General features: G+C 32.9%; 2 protein-coding genes across 2 annotated transcripts in view; one reads left to right on the top strand and one right to left on the bottom strand.

The window, feature by feature from the left end:
• Positions 1 to 6439, top strand: part of LOC139484149 (uncharacterized) — a 44631-nt gene extending 38192 nt beyond the window's left edge. Inside the window, exon 10 of the mRNA XM_071267879.1 lies at positions 6150 to 6439. Within this exon, the coding sequence (XP_071123980.1) occupies positions 6150 to 6439 (290 nt within the window). The remainder of the gene's footprint in view (positions 1 to 6149) is intronic.
• A 2670-nt stretch (positions 6440 to 9109) lies between these two features.
• On the bottom strand, positions 9110 to 12739 carry LOC139484148 (heavy metal-binding protein HIP-like). The gene is made up of 2 exons (XM_071267878.1): positions 12393 to 12739; positions 9110 to 9555 (listed from the first exon to the last, which is right to left on the bottom strand). Exons 1-2 carry the CDS (start codon positions 12727 to 12729, stop codon positions 9110 to 9112), a joined length of 783 nt encoding a protein of 260 aa, XP_071123979.1. The 5' UTR covers positions 12730 to 12739.
• Between the last annotated feature and the right edge of the window lie 268 nt (positions 12740 to 13007).

Here is a 13007-nt window from a genome sequence, read left to right as displayed (position 1 = left end):
TTTGCTACGTTTGTTGTTAAATTTTCAAAACATACCGGGCCGGTCCCGTTTTGAAAAAAGGATCACTTCGTTCGGATACGCTTCGTTACGTATATTCCTGTTTCGCTACGCTTTCAAAACGTAGTAAAACGTAGCTCTTGAAAAGTGACAGTTTGACTCGTGCTTAAAAAATTTACAAAACAAAACTACGTGAAACGTAGCATTTCTAAAAGTAATAAAACCTAGCTGTCGAAATAGAGGGACGAAAGATGCCAGAGGGACAGTCAAACTCATAGATAGACTGACAGCATTAAGACTAAAAATAAAAGACAAAAAATAGTACAAGAATACAACATAGAAAACTAAAGACTAGAATACACGATCCCCACCAAAAACTGGAGGTGATCTCAGGTGCTTTGGAAGGGTAAGCAGATCCCGCTTTACATGTGGCAACTTGACAGTGTGACTGGGGTTTGAGATTTCATATTTTTTTGTTACATAAATCCAAAACATGAATCACGATTTGATTAGAATTAATAAGACGGATTTGATTTGATACGCATGCTCTTATTCTAAATTATTTTGTTATCCTATATAAAAGAACTAAACAATCCTGGTAAATACTTTAAAGTAGGTGAGAAACTACTGCTAACTTTTTAACAATTTTATGAATTTCAGACTCTGCGATTTACTAAAAAATGTATTGTATGAAATTGATTTAACATATTAAATGTTTGTTTATGTGATATGGTTTATGTATGATTAATTTGTTTAATATTGTATATATATCCTATAAGCTGCTTTTGGAATGAAGTATTACTATTATTATTTTTCCGTCAGTGGAAGAGACTAAATAACTTAGTCAAGATGTTTGACGGTCATTTGAATTTTATGATAAAATCAAGTTCAATGGATACTTTGTTTAGGACACAAACCTTCCTTTAGGATCGAAACGCTCTAGGTGAAGGCAAATTTTTCATGTTCTCGTAATTTAACACACCATTAATATGGAAGTAAAAGACTAAGACGACGGATTTGTGGCATGATTTAACGAATTACAAATACATTCGTCGACAGGGTTAAATAGAGTTAAATGATTGTCCTTAAATCTGATAACATTGGGCATTCCGTTAATTCTCATGAATGTATTCTTTATTTCATTGTTTGCACGACTTTCAGTTTCATTTTCGAGTATCTTCCCATAAAATCCTTCTAAAAATTCTTACGACATCTGCCTATGACGTCATCTATATTATAATTCGATATCTAAAACGATTTAAAATATTTATGAAATAAATCAAACAAGTGTTTCATAGGCAGAGCTAGCCAACATTTGCAGCTAAATTCGGTTATTTTATTTAAGAAAATGATATAATTTGAGTCCTGATGGTATCAGGATACAACACCGCTGTGTAGAACACGACAACCTTCAAAAGAAAAATCAAAGTGAAAAATCATATGATAGATATTTATATACATATAAACAAGTCTAAATTGGGAACAACGTTCAAACTTATGATTGCATTTGATAAAAACTGCTATTCACATACGTGTGGATATGAAACAAATTTCGTTGGAGAGGGGTCTAAATACAGCACAAACAACATTTCCCAAAAGACAAAACAAGTGAAAAAGTATATTTTAACAAAACGCAGTTGTCTAACAGGTCGAACAACTGATGTTCATAGACCCTGCTTACTGCCACTGACGATTGTCAAATAAATTGTTTACAAGATTTAACAAAGGGATCTTTATATTAATTTGACACCAAACAGAAAACAATAAACTTGCGTCAGTGATGGTAAACCACAAACTTGAGGAGCTAATTTGTTTTACACAAAATCAGAATTCCGACAACTAATGTCTTTTCAGTGATGTTCGGGATCGAAACAGTATTTTGAAGACCATATAATTTACCTCAATTGAGGATAGACTCTTGAATTCTATAGAGTCTATATAGGATGAACGGAATAAATTAAATTGAAAACAACGTACAAAACTACGACTGCGTTGGATTATAACATAAGTCGCCTGAACCAGTGACAACTCATCGAAACATTTAATCCATCGGATCACTAGTGATGGCAATACAAGGCTGAAAACCAATCTGTAAAAATGTTTGTTCTTCCCTGACCGAATCCCAGTTTTGGAAGAACAAAAACTTTGCTTCTAGTAATGTACAGATCAAACACTGTTAGGTTGTTATTAGGAAGAATTATATAATACAGAATGTGTTTTCAGCCTTGTATCGCCATCAGTGGTGATCCGATAGATGAAATTTGTTGTGGAGTTGACGCTGGTTCAGATGTACTTATAGTATAATAATTTCTGTTACTGCATCGTACATTAATTTATAAGATCCTTTACTATAGATAATTGAGCTGATCTGCTTAAATGCAAGGATCATGCCATATATATCATGTACTGTGTTACGTCGCTAGATTAACACCGGGCCACCGAAAGATTTATTTATGTAGAGCCTAGTTGATCGAGTGGTCTAGCGCGTCGATCACAATGCAATGCGATTTGATGCCACGATATCTCTGTAGCATGATGTTGAATCCCGACCAATAAAGAACAAAAAAATGACGTCTGCAAATTTACAGATTAACATGGTTATGATGTTTTTTAGACGAATTACATATATGCATAAGTATTACTAGTAATACACATATATATACTTTTAAAAGATCAACCCAACAATGTCATGTCGGTAACATAAATATCTTACTATCTATTTGTTAAAACATTAAACCCAACCATTCATTATGAGGAAGGGGTACCCCTTTATCTTAACTTTACTGTATTACACTGTATACGAGTTTCGAGAGTTCAGAGGTGTCTCAATCACGAAGTAACATTTATTTTGTAATTGGTTTATTATGAGATAGTACTTGTCTTTTTTCGGATAAGTTTGCTTGATGTTAAGCAATAAAAACTCAAATTATGTTAAAACTTTTCGCGAGCACATGCAAATACTACCTATTTTTGGTCGGATTTATGTTACTCTACCTTCAGTTTTCAATGTTGTTTTTTGTATGATTTTGTTTGTTTATTGTCATTTTTCGTATTTTTCCATTTGGCAATTGGTTTTGACATATAAGTTTGACTTCACATATGGAAATTTCCGTCTTTCTTATATACATATTTCAAAACTGCTGATTTTTCTATTTAACCGTTTATTCCTTTTTTGAAAACAACACATGTATTAATAAATGCTGTCCTTTTTGTTCAATACTCAAATGCCACAATAACATATGCACTTAATTTTAATTCGAAAATGTAACTACAACTTTGCCAAAATATGTTACTTTATACCTTTTTCAAGGTTTAGATATTTCAGTTTCACCCGGAAAACTATCAGCACGAATTTACAACAAGAAAGACAATTTACGGTTGCCTATTCTTAATGTTCCGTCTTCTAGACGTTCATGTTCCATCATCATGTTTGGCCTCTTCTCACGGTGTGCGTATTTTGCACTTTCTTCTTTATACATGTGTGTAAAAATTTTGAAGACTCTAATGAGCATGATTTATTCAAAACAAGTTAATTATTAATTCAAGGACTTCGTTACCACGACTGTATTTGTATTTGTATTAAATTCTTTATCGGATACAGAGGTTCAGTTTAGAAATTCGGTCTTCCTATAGAATTCTAACACAAAAGTAAATGTCACGTTTTAATTTGTACAGCAATTTTGTTTATAGAGAATATAAATTTAGACAGGAACAATTTAAGCTTGATGATTTTTCCTTATTAAATTGTTTTAAAGGCTATCAGTTAACACCGTGAAAAATATCCATAATAATTTTTTTTAACCGTACTAACATGGATTTTGTTCTCAAAACTAACGATAGATATAAATATATGATCAGTTAGGAGAATCCATAATCCGACGTACTGAATACGTTGCATAAGGCCATGCGTTTCTCTTTCTGTTGATGACAATTTTACATTAGGTCTTTTTGATCAGGTAAATGATATCTTTGTCTGGGAGAACATGATTTATTTATTAAACGTGATTAATGTAGAACACGTTTTCAGTGAAAGCGAGTATAATTATATCGAACTTTGTTTAAGTTGTTTTCGTCACTGATGAGTCTTATGTAGACGAAACGTGCGTCTGGTGTACTGAGTTGTAATCCTGGTACCTTTGATAACTATTTACACCACTGGGTCGATGCCACTGCTGGTGGACGTTTCGTCCCCGAGGGTATCACCAGCCTAGTAGTCAACACTTCGGTGTTGAAATGAATATCAATAATGTGCTTATATCTATGGTGAGTTTATTTGTACTAATTTGGCTTTATAAATATTTTGATATGAGCGTCACTGATGAGTCTAATGTAGACGAAACACGCGTCTGATGTACTAAATTATACATGTTATAATCCTGGTACCTTTGATAACTATTTGTTCTTTGTACCGATCTGTCAGTCTTCATGAGTCTTTTTTTAGACGAAACGCGCGTCTGGCGTATATACTAAATTTAGTCCTGGTATCTATGATGAGTTTATTTGTACTTATTTGGCTTTATGAATATTTTGATATTAGCGTCACTGATGAGTCTAATGTAGACGAAACTCGCGTCTGACGTACTAAATTACACATGTTATAATCCTGCTACCTTTGATAACTTTTTACACCACTGGGTCGATGCCAATGCTGGTAGACGTTTCGTCCCCGAGGGTATCACCAGCCCAGTAGTCAACACTTCGGTGTTGAAATGAATATCATTAATGTGGTCATATCTATAAATTTCCTGTTTACAAAACTTTGAATTTCTTATCCCGGGCATAGATTACCTTAGCCGTATTTGGCACAAGTTTTTTTTTGAATTTTAGATCCTCAATGCTCTTCAACTTTGTACTTGTTTGGCTATATAAATATTTTGATATGAGCGTCACTGATGAGTCTAATGTAGACGAAACGCGCGTCTGACGTACTAAATTATACATGTTATAATCCTGGTACCTTTGATAACTATTTGTTCTTTGTACCGATCTGTCAGAGTAAGCGACTTGCAACATATTTATATAGTTTTTGCATATGTTGCACTGTTATACCACTGTCCCATTTTAGGCGAAAGATGAATGCTAACGAATTGTTTTTACACTTCCACATTCTTTATGTACCAGTCCCAAATCAGGAGCTTGTAATAAGGTACATTTTTGTAGTTGGCAATCATGACTGTCATATTTTGTTTCGTATATTGAATTGTTATAATAACAGAAACGGCACTATTTTATTTCACCAGATGCACATTTCGACAATATTTTTTTTAAAGTGATGCTCGAGACAACCATATTTGAAATTTTATTTTTTTAAAATTCTAGAGCTGATTCAAGCATAAAGGACAAATCGTGTGGCCGAAGTCGAGCAAGGGATCAGAGCTTTGCACGAGGAAGATTCATTCCTTTTACCAAAAATAATCTCCCTTAACAATAAATTGCTATTTCAAATATCCATATTTTCATGCCAGAACGGAAGTACTGATTACTGGTCTGGTACTATCTTCGGAGACTCACCCTCTACATGCAGAAACTAGGCAGTAATTTTTCTGTTTGAATTGTTACATATTTTGATCTTGTCGTGTGTCCTTTTATATCACTAAGCGGTATGTGTTGTTAATATTGCTTTAATATATCGCAAGCTCGTTCGATTTTGAATACTGCTAGGGACCTAAAGTTCTCAATATTAATGCATTAACACCAATTTTGTTAGTCTTTAAATTTTCGATGAAATAAGTTGTTGTATACTCATGTAATATTTGAAGCAAGTTATTTATGTATCCCGAATTGAACAAGAAATGAATTCAGAAATAACCGTTTAAATTGTTGATAAGAACAGAGTAAAAATAAACCCAACTAATTCATTAATGATTTCATTGTTTCCTGTTGTTTGTGTTTGATTCAAATAGACTCATCATAAATATAATGACCAATCACTCTAGAAAAGCCTTGATGCCCTTCTGTTACAAGAAGGAGATAACCATTCTACAATTTCGGTTAGTTTTGTTAATAATAATAATAATAATAATAATAATAATAATAATAATAATAATAATAATAATAATAATAATAATAATAATAATAATAATAATAATAATAATAATAATAATAATAATAATAATAATAATAATAATAATGGGGATTGTTTTTAATTACAGCATGTTTTTACGGAGAAGGAGTTTATTTTGCAACGGAACCATCATATTCGTCCAACGATACATATTCTGTTCCTGATGAACACGGTGACAAATTTGTATACAAATGTAGTGTATTTGTAGGAAGATTTGGACAAGGGGAAAAAGATTTGAAAGAACCTCCAAGAGATGAAAACAATATTATATACGATAGTGCAGTTGATGATGTGAATGATCCAAAGATACATGTTATGTTTCGTGACAACCAAACGTATCCGGAGTATCTTATACAGTTCAATCGTGCGCGATATTAACACCGCCTACCTACAGTTTATAGTTATTAGGCTATTTGAACCTGATCCTGGTATGAAATAACTTTTGGGAAATTCCTTTTTTGTTCAACCAAAAATCACTACATTTTCATGGTTGTGGATAGTGCTATGTAATATGAAGTATACTAGGCTAATAAAATGTACATATAGTGTAATATATAACGATAATGCTGGAGGTTTTTTTTATAATGCTAGACTTAGAAACATGGAGTGACTTACTTTTTTTAATGACGATAATACATATGTTTTTCTCAAGTTCTTGTGTTATATAAGTGTGTCTGTACTTTGCAAAATAAAATTTGTCACCCTATAGCACAATTTTGTCTGTGAGCTCTTAATAGAACTTAAGTGTATTTTCCATATGTCAATACAACTTGATGATTTTGAATATTGTATCATGAATGCATAGTAGTCTGTATAAGAGTACTTCTGGTACAATATTAATATCAATATATTTTGTTCAATTCATCTATGGCGGCGGAGTAATTGCTTAGAATTTATTTATGTATATATTATCCAGAAGAAAAATTGTTTTGTACTATGATTTATATATCTATGCTACACTACAAACACAAACAATACTTACGACAGATAGGCCGAATTAGTTTAAGCATTGTGGCAGACATCATATAATATAAGTGTATGTATTTATTCTTTTTTCTCTAAACAAGACAATCAGTTTGCATACTTATGGACAGTTAGGGTTGTTTTTACTTCTTGGTTCAAAGATAAATTATACTCATTTGTATTATACTCATTTGTTATAAGTTCATGTTCTCAAATGAATATTCTAAAGTCCTTGTTAAATTGTATACAAAAAGCAGTTTATTTGCTTTGAGGATGTACTTAGGTGAGGTTAGGTAAAAATTTATAAATTAAGAAGTTAAAGTTGATACTATAAGTTGGTAGAGCATCAACTAAGGATAAAAATAAGTTAAAAATATTGATAGGTCATGGACCTCCTTTTCGAGATTTTTTAAGATCTAGATTATGGCGGAAAAAGGCTGACTCTGACTTTTACCTTATATTTGCATTGGTGTTATTAGGTCTCAAAATCAAAGAAAGAAAATTAAGAATTTTCTAAATTTTTGGTAAATGACCTTTCATGGGCTATGAAGTTTTATATGAAAAAATAAATGGGTGTTATGGGGCAAAATATTTTACATTGTATTGTATGGGAAAACTCCAAGGAGTCCGAACATTTGACACAAATTCATAAACCTCACCTAAGTACATCCTTAATTCCACAAATGATGAAAACATTAAGACTCAAAAGGTTAAAATAACCCACTTCACAATAGAAAACGCTCACTAAACGATGCACATATATGAGACCATTTTTACCCGCATTATTTTTTTTAGAAATTGTTAGATATGACTTTTTTTTAAATTCATCATATCAAAACAAAATTATGTTACTGAAAACGGTGTTGAGTAAGTAGTTTGAATCTAGCTGAAAACTTCTTACCAGATGCCTTTTCATCTTACTAAGCTTGTCTTTTTTAAAATGTGTCAGTTTATGTCATTTGTCCTTAAACAACATGTTTTGATTTAATCATGTGATTTATTTGACACTAGCACATTCTTTTTTAATTAAAGTGTGTTTTGGGTTCATGATTTACTTCACGTTTCAGTACACTATATATATTTGTTTAGGGGCCAGCTGAAGGACGCCTCCGGGTACGGGAATTTCTCGCTGCAATGAAGACTTGTTGGTGACCTTCTGCTGTTGTCTGTTCTATGGTCGGGTTGTTGTCTCTTAGACATATTCCCCATTTCCATTCTCAATTTTACTAATGATTTATCGCTTGAAAAACGTCGAACAAAGTAAAACTCCTAAAGCGTTTTCTAATAGATCACAAGGAAAACAGGTAAAATAGTACTTATTGATACCATATTTTTAAGATTCCTCACAATAACTAAAAGATCAAAGTACTTAATCAAAGGATATATATATATACGTTGTCGTCTGATATACACTCGGTACACTTTGTTTAACGTTAGCATGATGCATGTCAATATATGAATGCGGTATGATGAAGACAACTGATCGTCTTAGAACATTAACTGCCTTTCAGTTATACCATATACATATATATCGCTACATTTGATCGTCATGAACATTTATAGCACGGGTATGCCCAGCATGAAAGTGAATATGAGAAAATAAATGATAACCAATCACTCAAGCTTTTTCAATCTGAGATCGCAATCTTCTTTGAAACATACTTCAATTTTCAGTTTTACTAGTAGAATCTCATTACTGGTTGTAACTGTCTCTCTAATAATTTAAATTGCCAAAATATTATACCTCAAAGCTCACACAAAATAATCTCATGCATCTCATACAACCGAGACACAAATGATCTGGTAAGATGTAACAAAATACCACAAAGATATCAAATATGAACCACCTGATGTGATGATACAACAATAGTAAACATGAATCACATCATTGATATGACAACTAACTCGAAAGATATACAGTCCAGCGATTGAGACCTTTGTATGGTAAATTCAATAAACATATGTAGTCAGTTTACCATCTTTTTGATGATCGTCCGCTCTTATTTTATCAATATTTCACAATGAAGACTAAATGGTTAAATAACATAAAAATACAAAACATATTACTAGTAATTATTATGTCATTTATTCGGATATTTTCCATCCTGCAAAACTACATCTTCCTCCATCATCACTCCGTAATGACCCACTGGGTGGATCCGTTGTGGATGTCCTGACGAAGCTTACATCGCCTTGGTTCATCCAGACAACTACAACAGCAGTCGCCGCATTCAGATCAAACGTTCCTTCGTTGCTGTCAGTGTATATAGCTCCCTCCTGTTCGTTGTTTACGACAATATTAACACTAGCAAAGCTGCCACTACTTCCTGGATGAACTGTGAAAGTCAAGACATAAACGCCGCTAGATGGTGCTGTAAAGGCCCCTGTGTTGTTGTTATACCCGTTTCCAAAATTAGTTTTGATGACATCAAATATAAGAGTTTTGTGCTGTTGAATAGGTTCGTTTTTCTTCATATAAGCGTAGAAGGCGATGCGATTACTTACAATGTTGTTTACCAATAGACGTTTATCTTAAAGAAACAAAAAATGGTTATATTTAGCATATTATTATCAAGGGACAAAAGTTTAAACAGGCTTTGTAGAATATAGCGTTTATCAAATGTAACAGTGAATTGTAAAGTTCTTGAAATTGTTGGAATTTTTTGGTATTGTGTTTGATCTTTGACTTTATTGTTTGGAATATTCCCGAATTTTTAAAAACTTACAGATGATTATCAGAGAACCACAATAGGATATAAATTAAAAATTCAAATGATTGTTTTGGACAGCTATTCACATCCAGAGGTCGCCACTTAGTATTTACTGGTTCAGAATTATGGTGGATACTTGTTTAATTGTGAAATTTAAATGGAGTGTAATTGACACCTAACCACAGGTTAATATTGATCTGTTTTTCTTTTTTACGTATTTTTATACAACTTTGCCGTTGTTCCGGAATAAAAACAGAGAAACAATTTTATACACGGCACAAAATCTCTACAAAATATTACAAATATATAGATATATAAGAAGATGTTGTCCGATTGTCAATGAGACTTTCTCCATCCAAGTACATATTTATATAACTCTACATTGAAACCTGTTTTGACCTTTTTGACCATTGTCAATACCAACATATTAAAACAATAACTTCGTGTAATTTCCACCGATTTCCGTGAGGAGCTTCTATCATATACCTTATTTGTTCTACAGAAGAGTGGAACTAGAGGCTCTAAAGAGCCTGTGTCGCTCAACTTGGTCTATGTGAATATTCAACAAAGGACACAGATCGATTCATGACAAAATTGTGTTTTGGTGATGGTGATGTGTTTGTAGATCTTACTTTACTGAACATTCTTGCTGCGTACAATTTTCCCTAACTAAAATGATAGGCCCAGTAGTTTCAGCAGAAAATGTTAGTAAAAATTACAAATTTTTTGAAAATTATTAAAAATTGACTATAAAGGGGTCAATTGACCATTTTGGTCATGTTGACTTATTTTTAGGTCTTACTTTGCTGTAAATTGTTGCTGTTTTCAGTTTATCTCTATCAATAACAATATTCAATATAATAACAAAAAACGGCAAAATTTCCTAAAAATTACCAATTCAGGGGCAGCACTCTAACAACCAGTTATCCATTTCATCTGAAAATTTCAGAGCAAATAGCTCTTGACCTGATGAACAATATCAACCCCAATCAGATTTGCTCTAAATGCTTTGGTTTTTGAGTTATAAGCAAAAACTGCATTTTATCCTTTTGTTCTATTTTTAGCCATGGCCGCCATCTTGGTTGGTTGGCTGGGTAACCTGACACAATTTTTAACTAGATTCTCCAATGATGATTGTGGCCAAGTTTGATTGTATTTGGCCCAGTAGTTTCAGAGGATTTTTGTAAAAGATAACTAAGATTTACGAAAAATTGTTAAAAATGGACTATAAAGGGCAATAACTCCTAAAGGGGTCAACTGACCATTTTGATTCTGTTGCCTTATTTGTAAATCTTACTTTGCTGAACATTTTTCAGTTTACAGTTTATCTCTATCTATAATAATATTCAAGATAATAACCGAAAACAGCAAAATTTCCTTAAAATTACCAATTCAGGGGCAACAACCCAACAACCAGTTGTCCAATTCATCTGAAAATTTCAGGGCAGATAGATCTTGACCTGATTAACAATTTTACCTCTGTCAGATTTGCTCTAAATGCTTTGGTTTTTGAGTTATAAGCCAAAAACTGCATTTTACCCCTATGTTCTATTTTTAGCCATGGTGGCCATCTTGGTTGGTTGGCCGGGTTATCGGACACAATTTTTAAACTAGATACCCTAATGATGATTGTGGCCAAGTTTGATTTTATTTGGCTTAGTAGTTTCAGAGGAGAAGATTTTTGTAAAAGTTAACGACGACAGACGACAGACGACGGACGACGGACGACGACAGACGACGACGGACGACGGACGCCAAGTGATGAGAAAAGCTCACTTGAACCTTCGGGCCAGGTGAGCTTAAAATTGCCAATTGTATTTTTAGTATTAGCACATTTGAAAATGTGAAATTTCACAAAATGTGCAGTCTACTATGGTTAATGTTAAAAAAAACGGAAAAATATTTACTAACCTTTGTTAGTCTCGTAAGTTTGTTTTTCATATTTGTTTCTTTGTATGTTTTGGAGTTTAGTGTGACGTCCATTTTAGCTGAATTAATACATGGTTAAGGGCCAGATGAAACCAACTCCGGGTGCGGGATTCTCGCTGTGTTGAAGACCCATTTGTGACTTTCGATTGTTTTCTGCGCCTTTATCGGGTTGTTGTCTCTTTGACACATTCTCCGTTTCTTTTTAAAAATTATATCAAAGAATTTTTTTTGAAGAAAACGTATTATGAAATATATAGTTAATACATTTTCACTACCATATTACGCTGATATCATTCGTGGATACCCTGCTCTAACCTAAACAGTTGCAGTCTGCACCTATCCACATATAATTCTGAATCACAGTCGAAAAGTAATTATTCTTAAATCTGAATAATGCTGGCGTACCGTAGAAAGAAGTAGATAATAGTTTTGAATAACACTGGCTTGAACTGACAAGAGATCAGTATACTAGAGGAACGAAAGATACCAAAGGGACAGTCAAACTCATAAATCTAAAACAAACTGACAACGCCATGGCATGTATACTATCTGTACATGAATCAATTGTTGAAATACCAGGACGGAATATATATTCAACGATTAAGATAAGGTCACGTTAAAGTCTTCAGTTTGTGTGAAAAGAACTAAAATGAAAATAAAACTAACGAACTAACAAAAGGTCAACCCGGTTTGAATCTTAATATCGATCGTAAGATTAAAAAAAATACCTTTCTTTATTTGATGTATACTATGTTCCACATGAAAATGTTTAAGTGGTACGTCATCATCCACGTCATCATCAGTTAACTTAGTCCTAGACGATACTTGTGTTGGTATTTTGGTCTGTCTGCTGGTTTGGCCTACCTGTGATCGAAGTAAAGTAACTTCTTGTCTCAACTGTTGAATTTCGTCTTTTTGCTCGTGCACAATTTTTTCCAGGTCTGCCATGCGGTCATGCATTATTTTTTCCAAAAGTACAATTCTAGATTCCGTGTCAAGATCTGCATTTGTCACAGAACAAAAGTAAAAAAATAAACTTAAAAGAGCTACAGTAAATAAAGACATGGCTGAAACGCAATCGACACATACAAGAGAGATAAGATCATTTAAGATCAATAATGTTGTTTCACCTTCCCTCAAAGATAATATATCGTGAATGTACACCGAAGTAACTAAATGGTTTCAGACATCATGCATGGCAGCCGTAGATTTGTTTTCATTTAACCATGGGTTGGGCATTTATATTCGATTATTTTACCGTGAGCGTTAGAGATAAATGTATTTATTGTATCTGAATATTGGCCTACGTAAACTGATGGTTTTGATGTCAAAAATTGAGAATA

This window comes from Mytilus edulis, chromosome 8 (assembly GCF_963676685.1).
Source record: "Mytilus edulis chromosome 8, xbMytEdul2.2, whole genome shotgun sequence".
Taxonomy (NCBI): domain Eukaryota; kingdom Metazoa; phylum Mollusca; class Bivalvia; order Mytilida; family Mytilidae; genus Mytilus; species Mytilus edulis.
Note: the sequence above shows the minus strand (reverse complement) of the source record. Positions and strands in the feature narration are given on the sequence as shown.